Raw genomic sequence first — 14,360 nt, 5'->3', positions numbered from 1 at the left:
ATGGACCCCGAAGAAGAAAATAAGAGTTATGGTATGACATACCTTTGTTAACTCTTTTTCTTCGAGGTCCATGGGGTCCACAGGACACTCACCCAGACGCACCTGTAGTTCTGGGGGAGCTTTTTCCGTAGTTCTTCTCTTGAGAGTCTGGACTCGTGAGTATGGGTCTTTTCTTTCTTACCCTTTGTTTGTCTCTGCCTGCTTGAGCTTGGTAACGAACTGGCTACCTGAGGCAGGGGGTGGGGTATATGAGGAGGAACCCCGGTGCATCCTGGGAGCAGATAACTCGTTTGCGTTAACTGTTTGGTGACTGGGATTCATACCCAATGTAATGGCTGTGGACCCCAGAAAAAGAGTTAACAAAGGTATGACATACCATAACTCTTATTTTTTTGTGGTATGCCTTGGACACCTACTACTGTGACGCGTTTATGGCTGATATTCATAAATCATATAGTAATTGTTAGATGTATTACAAAGGGAAAACTAATAACTTTGGATACTTTGTAAATGATTAATTAGGGTAACAATTAAGGTTTGATATTATTGAGATTATTATTTAATTGGAAATACTGTAGTTTACTGTAGTTAGGCTACTACTGTATATGCATATTGGATGATTCTTGAATTGAGGATTTGACCAATGCCTGGTCATTTAGAATTTCTGATCAATAAAATCATTGTTTCTCTTTTTATCATTGCACAGTTAATGAAGAGGACATTACTAGTATTCCTAATTTAATAAACTGGGAAATGCAAGTCAAGGTGGGTGCACACCTGGCTGACGGGTCGGCATTTTGGATGATTTACCTAATGATTGGTAAGTGTATACACACTTACCAATCATTTGGCCAATGTATGTGCGCTGACATCACAACTGGTTGGGCATTTAAATGTGTCTGTCCAATTGAGAGGTCATTCACTGACGGGACCCTACAGCAAGTGTTTGAGTGGTCGGTGGGTCGCCTGAACACAAAGCTAGACATGCTGATATATCTGCATCAGCTGTACTGCAGGACAGATGTGACATGTCTGTGAACAACGTCATTCACATATATATTTTCTGTACACACCAGCCGATGCACTACAGATATACAGTATCTGTCACACGCCGCCCTGGAGACCCCAGAATCAGACCCCGTCACCTACCTTTGCGGGTGCTGACCCGCGCTGTCTTCCGGCTCCCGCGCTGTGCGCTGCTTCCCTCTCTCTCTGGCCGGTCTCCGCTGTCCTCTGGAAGGTCCCGCTGCTCTGCTGCTCCCACGCTGGCTCCTGCTGGTCGCTGGTCCCCGCTGACTTCTTCTGAGAAGCGCTGTCCTCCGGTCCATGGGCGCGGCCATCTTGGATTGCCCATGTGACACGCTACCACCAATGAGGAGTCTTCTCCTTCTCTCTCAGCCTGTCAGCTCCCAGCGTCCATTATATAAGGTTCCCCAATGCTGACACAAGTTGCCAGTGCAACTAGTTTCCTAGTGAGCTTTCCCACTGTGCTCCAGTCGCTCCACGTAGCTTCCCAGCTACCGACGTCTACCCACGGCTATCCAGCCGCTCCACGTAGCCACCCAGCTCCCAACGTCTACCCACGGCTATCCAGCCGCTCCACGTAGCCACCCAGCTACCAACATCTACCAACGGCTATCCAGCTGCTCCACGTAACCACCCAGCTACCAACATCTACCCACGGGTATCCAGCCGCTCCACGTAGCCACCCAGCTACCAACATCTACCCACGGCTATCCAGCCGCTCCACGTAGTCACCCAGCTACCAACGTCTACCCACGGCTATCCAGCCGCTCCACGTAGCTTCTCAGCTCCTAACGTCCACACAAGGCTATCCAGTCTTTCCAAGTGGCTTCCAAGCTACCACACCACTTCTAGCAGTACTCAAATTCCCTATTAGTTCACTGCTTCCTCTCATGCGGAGGAACTTTATTAAACCAAGTCTCCTCCTGCGGGCGTCTGCGCCAAGTGATACAGGTCCAAGGCCCAGTCCGGGAACACAGTCTTTAAATCCCACGATTGTGACAGTATCATTGAACGGGCGATATATCTGTCAGTGGAAAGAAATAACTTGGGACTATTCATGTTTGTGTAACAATGAGTTATTGCAATGTATTAAACTTTGCTTTATGGAGCTGATTCAGAGACGCTCGCTAGATTCGATCGCTTGCACGATGTGTATGCAAATTGCGTAGGCAATGCTATCGCATCAGCAAGCCCAGTATTTCTTAGAGAGCGATCACATAGTGTATGCAGACACCCACCAGCCTGTCTTAAGACACCCACTTGTGCACGTCATGTCCAGGAAGTGTATGCAACCATCGATACATCTGATGCGAACGCAGCGCTTGAGGTTGACTATACCCTGTCGCAAGCACTGCGAACACTTCAGTGTACAAACAACCAGGTGACGTGTACTATGATGCTGTCTTTTAATTTTGCACGCCTCTGAAACGCTGTTGAGATGCTCAGGCACGCCTGCGTTTGCACCTCCACTCCCCCGTTTTTAATGGCCAGCCCCTGTTACCACCTACAAACGGCTTACCCTGTCACTCACTCTGCTGGGCTGTCTATGCGCAACGAGCGAACGCATTGTGAACTTTCGCTAAGGTATGCACATGCGCAGTGCGATGCATACGCATGCGCACAATGCATACTATCGGCAGCAGCGAGAGTTTGCATCTTAGCGAGCGGGTCTGAATGAGCTCCTGTATGCAATGCACAATATCACATTGTTACACAGAGAATATTCTTCCACTACTTAACCTGTAAGCAGTGAATAGCTTTACTGTACTTGGTACTTTTCTCTATGGCAGTGGCGGATCTAAGGATGAGGCACAATAAGTGGTACAAATAAACAATCCTCACCCCTGATAGTGAGTAGTTTCTATATGTTGTCCTCAAAGGACTTTTCTGGCCAAAACTGCTACAAATGGGATGTATCTTAAAACTTGTTATTATTAATATTGACTGCCCTCCTATATTGGTTCCTTTTATAACTCACTGCTTCACAAGTTTATGCAAATGGAACAATCCAGCTAAAAGTTTTCTGGCTCATGATTTGGGTGTTTGGAAAATTCTTATTGCTAATTGTTGTTCCTAAAACAGGGACAAGAAAGGGATAATGATCTATAACCCAAACCTCTGTTGGAGGGAAACATTCCTGGCGTGCACTAAGGCTTATAGCAGCTGATTTGCTTCTAAGAATAATTCTGTGGGTACTCAGATGCCTCAGGACTGCACAAACAGCACAAATAATTTCTCTGTTACACTAGAGCAGGTGTTAGTAACAACAGGTCCCTGCATTTGTCCTTTGTAGAGTTTAGACTCTCTGCGGTTGCCTTTCCGTACTAGTGGTTCTGTTTTGTCTAACTATGGACAGCTCTTTACGATAATATGCACATTGCAGCCCGATAGCATTTTATAGGGACGGCATTGCCAGCGGGCCACAGTGGATATCTCAGAAACCCGCAGTGGAGCACTTTTATACATATGAGGTTTGAGGCAAACTTCAGAAAACGGCAGTTTTCTGAGGTTTGATTGCATTTTTAGTGTTGATACATCCCGTCCTATGTGTCCTGGATGCTTGTGGTCACATGTTCTCCAATCATCTTAGTAATGGCCTCAGTGGCATCACTCAACTTGGCAACACCCAGTGCAGATTCCAGAGAGAATAGTAAAAAAAAGGGGGCATGGCCTCATGGGTAGGTGTCTTATCCTCGTGGGTAGGGTAGGCGTGGCCTTGCAGACTGCCTCCGGGGACCTGTATGTGTGCAGTGCCGGCTCCCTCATTGTGTCAGGAGCAGAGTGCTGCACATAATGCTACAGGTCAGTACCCGGCTCCTGTCACTGAAGAGTTGGCACTTTGGTGTCACCCCTTGGAGAGTGACACCCGGGCGTGGTCCGCACCCACCTTGTGATGCAACTGGCTGGTCTCATTTTGGACAGTGATTGGTGTTAGCTGGTATAAATAGAAGCCCTCAGCAGGAGAACCTTGCCCAGTTATAGCATTTCATGGTAATGTTTCCACACTCATTGGGTCTGCTACAGTGCTTATATCCTGAACCCAGAGCCATAGAGAGGGGTGTGAGAGTGGTGTCATTGCCCAGAGTCCCAGAGGGTGGTACTGTAACTGCTCCATGGGCCCTGCATCAGGCTGGCATGGTGTCTGGAACAACCCCCTGATAGCACTGCTGCAGTGCTGCATAGAGCATCCAAAGGATGCTCCGGGCACGCAACCTGCAGTGTGCAGAGCCGCCCAGAGCATTTGTGCAGTTTTCTACTTTCATCTGCGGGTAGTCCCATCCCCTTGTGTGACGTCATGTGTTCATGGAGGGGTGGTACAGGGCGGCAGTGAGCCCTGCTTCGGTGCTGTCTGCGACCCAAACTGTAGTTGGGCACCACCTAGACCAACCTCTGCTGTTGACCCTGACTCTACTGTTTGAACCCGAATCATCCACTCTGCTTTTCCCTTTGCTTGCTATTTCCATTGCCAACTACTGCCTGTGGCATTCACCTCATACTGCATGCATTGCTGTTACTTCTTCATACTGCTCTCTTGTGCTGAACTCTTGCTGATGGTTACCTTTGGATACTACACCCTGCATCATACTCATTCCATTTGGATTCCTAACTTTGGAGGCTCTGTCACCTCTGCATTCTACTGCTAAACTGCAGGTTACTCTGGTACTACATCATGCGTCTAGCTTCCTCATCTGGCCAACTGCACTTGATAAACTATCACTATGTTGAGTATAAAGGCCTGATTCATTACCGATCGCAACTGTGATTATTCACGCAATCGGACGATTGTTTTGTTCTGTGCATGCGTATGCATCGCGGTGTGCGTGTGCATACTGGGCACTACGATCGGGACTATGATCGCAGTAACTATGCAGACCCATCTCAGAGTGATTGACAGGAAGTGCCATTTGTAGTCGGCGAAACAGAGGAGTGCCAGGGCGTTTTCGGGGTGTGCATAAATTAACCACTGCGATGCCTTACGCAGCTTGAGTACTCATAGCGTGCGATGAAGTTAGTAATTCCTGAGTAAGGTCAGAGCTTGTGCAAGTGTGCGTGAGGCTGCGATGGTACTCGATAGTACCGATGGTTTCGCAGTCTTGCTAAAGATTACAGATGTGTGTAAAGTAAAGTGAGCATCCTTATGTTATGCTGCGGCGGCATAGCGATCGCAATGTATTAGCATACTATCGCAGTAAGACTGCATGCATATTTGCTATTGCAGTTGCGATCAGTAGTGAATCAGGCCCTAAGTTCTGTGGACAGCCAAGTGCAAACAAAAAAAATAGTGTTGCATGAGAAAGGGGGGATGACAGGTTTGCTGCAATCAGTTCTGATAATTTATCAAGTGCAAGAGTTTTGTAACTGTAAAGGACCTGGACTTTGCAAAGGGACTGGACGGACTAAGGGCTTAAAGCACAACACAGAGATAAGATGCATGGACAGTGATCTGAAGTGAGGAAGGCGCATGGTCAACAGCAGAACAAAGTAACGGTAAAGAAGACAGTAAAGACAGAATAAAGCAGAACAGTGATAAGAATAACACTATGGTGAACTAGGACTAGACTAAAGGTACAACGTAAGAGTGGCAATAAATAGCATAGAGACTAGGCAACCAGCAGTAATGTACAGAGGCTCAGTTCTAGGGAGATCATTACTTGTCTCTTCTACCCTCTTATTTTGCCCTCACCTTCTTCCTGTTACAATTTTGATCCTATTGTTACAGTTCATGTTGTCCTTGATATATAAGATGTGTGTATGTATTGCCAAATTTTGGTATATGATATTATTATCCTCTCATGTCATTCTGATGTTTTTATCACCAAGATAATAAAACTTTACAAACTGTTCTGACCTAATCGGGAAACAACTCAGATCACAACTTCATTGTAGAAGAAGACTGATCTATGCTATTGGTTTTTGAGATCCAGTTGTACACTCCACACAGGTAAACCATACTTGCCGATATCCTGGCTGCCCCGTCCGGGAGGGAGCAGCCGTGTAGGCTTATCAAGGGGGGCGGGGCCGGCAAAGGGGTGTGGCTGGGCATTGCATGCCATTTAGGGGTGGGACTAGGGGCGGAGCCACGTACTCGCATCATTTTTGCTCTGCCCCCGCTACACAATGCAGAGATTTTCGGCATTGTGGAGCAGGGGTTGGGGTCATGATGACGTGATTCAGCGAGAATCGCGTCATGAGCCCCCCCGCAGTGGGATACATTGCAGGGGGACTGGAGGGGAGGCTTGCCTACTTTTCCGGGAGCCCGGGAGCGGCACCTGATTTTCGGGAGGCTCCCGACCAAATCGGGAGAGTAGGCATGTTTTAGGTAAACGTGTGTATGTGGTGGCACAACTGTTAACGCAGTTGGTCTTTTTTTTTATTTGGTGTATATGTATATGGTTTATTCTATTCTGTATGGCACAGGTTCTCAAACTCGGTCCTCAGGACCCCAAACAGTGCATGTTTTGCAGGTCTCCTCACAAAATCACAAGTGACATAATTATCTCCACCTGCGAATCTTTTAAAATGTGTCAGTGAGTAATGCCTACACCTGTTCACCTGCTGGGTGACCTGCAAAATGTGAACTGTGTGGGGTCCCGAGGGCCGAGTTTGAGAACCACTGCTGTATGGTATTGGAAGTTTTGGAAGCTTGAAATTGTGTGTGTTGTCAGAAAAATTGTTTATATGTTCTAACTGCTACAGGTGTATTTTACTTTTGATATATTTTTGTACCTTAATATTTATTAAATTATTGTTTTAAACAACACTCACATTAATATAATATTATATTTTAGGCTTCCAGCAGGCAGAACTTTCAGGGCCCATTGTCTGCGAAACTTCCATATGGGATATACTTCCATATGGGATATACTTACCTCCCATTACAGGAGTATTTTGAACCTCAGTGCTTTACAAAGCTTTATGTTGCCAGCAGCTAATGACTAGATTATCTTTCATGTCTCTGCTGTCCACAGTCTCTCCTAAATGGTCATGGTGTAGGAGCAGTAAGAGTAGTAGTATTATTATATTTTGGCTTTTTTTTAATAAAGGATAGTGGTTGACTGCAGTCTACAATATTCTTCTTCTAATTAAGGAATATGTAGGAATATTAACCTGTATAGAATTCTTGTAATGTACGTATTATTACATATAAGTAACACATCCCTAAAATAGAAATGCTTTGTGTAATATGTTATCAATAAAAAATAATAATGTGATATTTTAAGTTATACTGATGCCACACATTGTAGAATACTTTTTATTTTATTTTTTTGCTAATATTAGTGTCAATATTGAGAAGATAGATTATGCCTTACTGATTAAATTCTACGTCATTATTACAAACTTGTTTTATTAATATTGTTATTATGAATTTACACTTTGTTTCTGAGGGCCACATATATAGCCTCCAATTTGCCAAAAATGCCCATATTTCAGTAGTTGAGCTGCGAAATTTAAACAAGCATTAATTTTTAAGGCAAAACCAGATTGGTTCTGCCTTCAAAGAAATTGCTGCTTAAATCTTGCAATTGGGAGGCTATTACATTTGTCCCTAAGTCATCTTTTTTATAGAGAATTTTGGAACATGTATCTTTATCACTAGAAATATATTTACTTTCATTTATATACACAGTTTTAGATCACTGAAATTAAACACAATTAAACATACTGTAGCTCATCCCATTATCACTGATATACTTACATGAGTCCAGCTATATTGATATCCATCCACATTAAACACTGGCATTACATAAACATAGAATTGGTCAAGAATTTTTTTCATAGCTGGGTCACTTTTATGGGTATCAATGGCCTATGAAATAAAATAAATTAGTTACCAGCAAATTACAAATTTAATTAAAGTTATTTTTTATTTAAAATTATTTCTAGAAGTTATGGGCCTGATTCAGAGCCGCTCGTAAGCGGCCGCTCGTTCGTTCCGAGCGATGTTAGCCCAACTGCGCATGCGTACGGATCGTTATACGCATGCGCTAACCAGTCAGTGCGGCCGAAATTCATGTGCTCGCAAAATAGCGAATGCCTGCTATTTTGAGTGACAGAAAGAGGCGTATGTGGGTGGTAACAGGGGAAGGTGCTTGAAAATGGGGAGTGGAAATCAGAATGCAGGCGTGCTTAAAGGTCAAAACGGGCGTTTTATGGGTGCATATTTAAAACAGCAGCGTCATTGACCACGTCACTGGGTTATTTTATAGTCAGAACTGCTCTCAAAATTGTGGTAGCAAACACCAACCCCAAGAATAGCGAGCAGTTCATACCCTTGTCGATGTACTCGATTAATCTAATAAATAGCGGACATGACGTAGGATGCGAGCGGCCAGGGGGCGTATTTTTCCAAAAAATGAACGCAAGTTTTGTTCGCTCGTTCAGACATAGAGGCGTGAACAGACCGCAAACAGCGAACGGTTCATTTGAATAGCCACCCTTGTTTTAGAACGAACGACCGCAAATAGTGAGTGGCTCTGAATGAGGGCCTATATCTACTCCAAAAAAAAAATCTACAATTTTATGGGGAAAGCTCAAATTGAAGCGATACGCTGCCAAATATAACTGTGATGTCCGGCTGCACATATTACTGTTTAGTATGACAAGAAATCTTTTTTCATTTTCCTGTGCACCTGTACTGTACATGGCGCCAGGAAAAATTAGCAAAGTTATTGGTCGCAGAGTGCTTTTGCCACCCCATATGTATTGAACATTATGTATTACTATGGTATTACTATGGTACCTCTTTTACAAACCACTGACAAAATGCAGGTCCTATCCACTCTCTTGCATGAATACCACAATCTATCCATATTTCTCTCTTAGAGGATTTCTTAGAAGACGAGGGCTTTGTCCCAACCTAAAGAAGGAGAATCTAATTTTAGAGCCGATAGTGAAGCAATGCCAGCAACAAAAGAAGGGGACCATACAATTATAGATGAAGGGGATCATACAATGATATGTATAAACTAGCTGTTGTGCCCTGTGTTACTTGGGCTACTTGGGTTATTCCCCTCCCCCCAGCCCACCACCACCTCCTCTCTCACTCTCTGCGGGTGAGAAGTACTAATCTTGGAGAGAAATAAAGTGGAGAGTTATAGCGTACCAACCAATCAGCTCCTAACTGTCACTATACAGGCTATTTGAAAAATGACAGGAGCTGATTGGTTGGTACTTTATCACTTTCCACTGTCTCTCTCTCCAAGGTATTGTACATCTCCCCCTCTGTCTCTCTCTCTCCCACCTCCTCCACTCTCTCTCCTCTCTCCCCTTCTCTCTGTCCTCCCTTTCCTCTCTCTCCTTTCTAATTTTTATACCAGCCAGCTCCCGCTGTAAATTTAATACTGTTCAGCAAGACAGTATTTTTGCTGCCTCAAATTATTTGTAGCTATGTTTTTATCATTTTCATACTATTAATATATGAACAAGAAACAAGTGTAGAAGATCATGCAGATGTCTTTTTTTTTTACAAATGTAACCTCTGCTATGAAATATGAAAATGACAAAAGTCAATCCTAGTTTGTACTAAGCAATATTGCCACAGAACTCCAAGGCATTAATAATGTAAATAATATTTTTTTTTTTAGTATTTTTAGCTAATATATTATATTTTGCTATACTTATTATTTTGATATAGATTTCATTTTTTTGTAAACCATTTAGGCCCAAGCTGTGTTTGGCTGTGTTTTGAAGGAGCATAGAAATGGCAGACACATAATTTGGCCGTATCATACCTGTAGCTCAGCTGATGCAGAGATAACAGCTGCACAATATTTAATAGCATTCACCAGAACATTGAGCAGCGCATACAGGATATTATACTTTCACATCCGTGAACCCCGCAGGAGTGACAGCTGCTGGGTCCAAGATGACCTAGATTAGCTTTAAATTTTAAAAAGTTAAATAAGAACTGTTTGTTTCAGTGTTAACTAGAGATGTTATCAGTTGTGGAAAAAAATATATCAAAAGTGGAAAGAAAATACAAATAAAATTAGTAAAGAAAAAAGTACCATCACTTTTAGTCCTTATCACTTTTCTTAGACTGAAAAAACTACAAAATAAAAATAAATTGAAACACAGGGGGGAACACATTTTAAGGCACATTTCCTAGAGCTCACTAATTACTCAACAATAATAATAATAACAAAAACTTATTAAGTATTTTTCATTTTTATAATTCTAAAAAGAATATTAGTCACCTGTGTCAGTGGTTTCATATTCAAATAATTGATCTTTACTATTTTGCTAGTGAGATCCCATTGGGGTTTAGGATTATTCATTTTGCTGCCATATTTCCATTAAACTCAATGTATCTGAAAGTTTTGCTTCCAAATTTTAAAGAAAAGAAGATGAATTATGTCTGGTCATTTTTATTTTAAATACTTAAAGTCTATAACTTCAGTCTCATTTTATAACTTCTGTATATTTATTGTAACAGTGCCTATTTAATTTTTAATGCATGGCATGCCTTTTTTCATAGTAATTTGCTCAGGTTCCAATAAATTATCTGTTAGTACCAAAATTCAGGAACATGCAATGGTACATATAGACAATATACTCTAAAATAGAAAATACAAAAATAATTTTCAATCCAAATTTCTCAGGTCAAGAATATTTTCCTGTCATCTTTAATTTGAGGAATCATTGGGTAACATAATTAATTACGAACTATGGAAACCTTATAGGTAACCCATGTTCTCTTAACCTTCCCCAACTTGCAGTGGAAAGAAATAACAGTCTTTTGGAGGTTCCAATTAAGAGAAATGTGTGAGTAGTAAATAGGGTGAGGTTTGATTAAATTTGTTTTTAAAAAAAACCTAAATTCAAGGTCTTCAGCTTCAGTAACCAATATTATTACCTTGAGCACATACAATGGTCTTCCTTCATATGACTTTCCCACTGAAAACATGTGAACAAGATTACGATGAGTGCTATTCAAGTGATGCATCCACTTCTCAATCTGAAAGCAGAGATACTGTAGTTCACAAAGGAGCTGTATTATCTTATAATAACATAATTATCTGATTTCAATCAGTGAAAAAAGTACTAAAACTTAACATAAAAACAGTTGCACTAAACAAGGTGTGTTTATTGTGCAAGTCAGCAAAGTTTCAAGTACTTATGTCAGGGCCGCAACTGGGGTGGGGTTAAGGGGCACATGCCCCAGGTGCCGGACTTGAAGGGGCACCGAGAGGGGGGAATGGGGCCAGGATTCTGCTCTTGTGGGTGTGGATCTGCATGCCAGGACCTGCTGGCAGCCACCCACAGCCCAGCCTTGAAAGACATCATCAGTCAGTCTAATGTGGTGCCGGTCGCGAGCTCGTGGACTGGCAGCCAATCAGCAGCGGCTGCCTGTCCGCAAGCTCCGATTGTTTTGTGACCAGCGCCACATCAGAATGACGGCAGCGCTGACAGTTCCCTGGCGTGTGGCAGCCCCATCCCGCGTGGCCCCAAGCTTACCCACCGAACGGCCCGGGAGGTAAGAGAAGGGAGCTGGCTTCATGGGAGATATAATTTTAATGTGAAAGTCCATTTTTAACAGTTCTTATTGTGCTACCCAATCTGGTGTGTTACATCTGTCAGTTCTGGGGGGGCTGCTGTCACCTAGGGTCATTACTGTGGAATAATGTGTAAGGGTCCTTACTGTGGCTTAATGTATAAGGGGCCTTACTGCGGCTTAATGTGTTGTAAGGAGCATTACTATGGCATAATGTGTTGTAAGGGGCATTACTGTGGCATAATGTGTTATAAAGAGAATTAATGTGTGGCATAATGTTTTGTAAGGGACATTAATGTGTCACGAAACCGCACACCTTTTTCATTCTCTTTGTTATTGTTTTTTTTGGGGGGGGGTGCCAAATTATGGCCTTGCCCCGGATGACAAAAATTCTAGTTTTGGCCCTGCTTATGTAACAACTTGAGAAAGGGCCATTGTGCTGATTGTAAATGAGAGAAGTCCATTCCATGTTGGTATTATACAGAAACAAGCATTTTTATTAAAATATTGTATTCATTTTTCAATGTTCTGGAGGTACTCCTATTGTGGACACAGAATTCATTTCAATTCACTTTGGTGCTCAAGTATATTTACAAACAATTGTTTATTAATAAAAGTAATATTTAAAAAATATATAGATTTTTTTTTTGCAACACGTTTCGCTGATAGGTCTGCTTCAGTCTAAGACTGACAGTGTTGTTCTTATGTAGATAGATGTATGGAGCCTTAATTTGTAATTCAAGGGATGGATAGAAGGTAGGAATAATGAATGACATAGGTTGATTAATGGAGAAATTTGGTGTAAAAGAAAAGGAATTATTAAAATTGCGAAGGATAAAAAAGCAAATCCTAATGTGCAATACTTAAAAGAATATAGTGAATCCAAGTTTTAGTAAAATTCACCATGTTATGTGAATTTAAACAACACAGAGACTTACCCAGTGTCATGCGCCACAGTGACTGACAATCTAAAATATAATTTTATAGAGTAGTAGGTGCTGGAATACAGGTTTTGATGCCCAGCAATATGTGAAATTCTGCAGATTATGAATGCGGGTGATAATATAAAAGGTAAACAGTGTGATGTCATCTGTGACATACATGGGGAAGTGCCCAGGCCGGGGAAAGTGTAATGTGCCCTCATGTGTGGATATTTTTTGCTTTTGAATGTGAATAAAACAGTTTTCCCCTGAGGATGTACTTAGAACGAAACGCGTTGGTATTCACTTAGCGGACACTCCATTTAAGGCCTGCCAATACTGAGATAAGCGAATATTGTTTTTTATTAATGCACACACATTTACTTTATGGTTTATTCTAAAATATTTGTTTTTACAACAATATTACACTATATTCTGCATTTTTGTCCTAATCTGAGTTAAAAGATTCATGAAGTGAATAAAAACTACAAGAAAATCCTGGAATACCCTTTGAACATCTGACAGTGTAACCACATAATAGGATCAGACGTAGACCCCTTAAAGAGACAAACAGAAGAGCATATATATTTCAATTATTTGTACGAGGTCACCTATATTGAAAGTCACTTTTTATTTTGTCACCTAAATTGCACCTTGTTACGCTGTTTGTTTATTTGTAAAGATGCCCATGCATGGTGCGATTTGTATACAATCTGATCTTGTTTACAATTTCCTTTGAATTCTTCCCTTGAAATTTGTTACGATTTGTGGCAACAAATGGAACGATTGTACAAACGAGCATACGATTAGATGTGTTGTAAAACGATTGCAAATCGTTTACAATATATCGTATGTAGAAAACAACCTCATGATGCATCTGCTGGAATTTTAATAATGGGAGGGCTTAACTAGGGGGTATAAAAGGCAGCATCCATTGTAGATCTGGACACACTCTGCTCAGTGACTAGTGAGGCTTGGTTTTATACATGCTGAACGCTGTACATTGCTATTGTGCTCTGCTTTGTTTTGCTTGGCTCAACAAAGTGGGTTTTTCTGCATTCTATAGTGTAGTGGAGGAGGATGAGGTCGAGCTGGACAAAGGAATGGCTGATGAGAAGGGGGCTCCCATATGCCCCTCTTGATGGAGATTAGGGAGCACAACCAGGACGATTACCGCAACTACCAGCGTATGGATGATGCCACCTTCCAGGAGTTGCTGCATCTGGTGACCCCCTATACAGGACAGCAATATGAAGAGGGCCATCCCGGCTAAGGAGAGGCTCATTGCTACCCTGAGGTACCTGGCTACAGGAAGGTCCTTGGATGACCTGAAGTTTGGGACTCTCATTTTCCCCCAGGCTTTGGGGCACATCATCCCGGACACCTGTGCTGCCATTATCAATGTCCTGAAGTTCCACTACTTTAAGGTGAGTAAAAACACTACACATTTTTTTCTGGGGAAAGGAAAAAAATGTTTTATTTTTTTAATCAAACTGAGATTAAAAAACAACCAACATGGCTGTAAATATCAATAAACTTAGCAACCGTTATGCTTGGATATTTGTACTTAAAAGCAAAACCAACATGGCTGCTTTTTAATGCTTAACTAAACCAACATGGTTTTAAATGCTGTATCAACTCCCAATAGCTAGGCAGCTGTATGGTATACTGGCCCTGATTCAGAGCCGGACGCTCTGACAGAGCGCTCGCTCTGAATCAGGGCCGTCCTTCTTCATTTGTAGAGCGGCCTCCTGGCTGCTCGTATAGCTGTGGGTGGCCAGGAAGATGGTTGCGATGGTCAAGACCATCGCGACCATCGGGCTTGCGACGAGACCCTTGTGGTAGGGTCTCGTTGCCGCAAGCCCTGGAGTGCTTTCGGCTCTATCAGAGCCGAGAGCACACCCACTGACATCACTTGT

General features: G+C 42.4%; 1 protein-coding gene across 2 annotated transcripts in view; it reads right to left on the bottom strand.

The window, feature by feature from the left end:
• The window catches only part of CPA6 (carboxypeptidase A6), a 161,547-nt gene that overhangs the window by 26,396 nt on the left and 120,791 nt on the right, over positions 1 to 14,360 (bottom strand). For both annotated transcript variants that reach the window (XM_088471583.1, XM_088471585.1), the window contains exons 5-7: positions 10,883 to 10,984; positions 8,768 to 8,884; positions 7,724 to 7,834 (exon numbers count right to left, since the gene is read on the bottom strand). In XM_088471583.1, the coding sequence (XP_088327709.1) occupies positions 7,724 to 7,834; positions 8,768 to 8,884; positions 10,883 to 10,984 (330 nt within the window). The remainder of the gene's footprint in view (positions 1 to 7,723; positions 7,835 to 8,767; positions 8,885 to 10,882; positions 10,985 to 14,360) is intronic.

Source organism: Taudactylus pleione, unplaced genomic scaffold, assembly GCF_031769625.1.
Source record: "Taudactylus pleione unplaced genomic scaffold, aTauple2 ptg000114l, whole genome shotgun sequence".
Classification (NCBI taxonomy): domain Eukaryota; kingdom Metazoa; phylum Chordata; class Amphibia; order Anura; family Myobatrachidae; genus Taudactylus; species Taudactylus pleione.
Note: the sequence above shows the minus strand (reverse complement) of the source record. Positions and strands in the feature narration are given on the sequence as shown.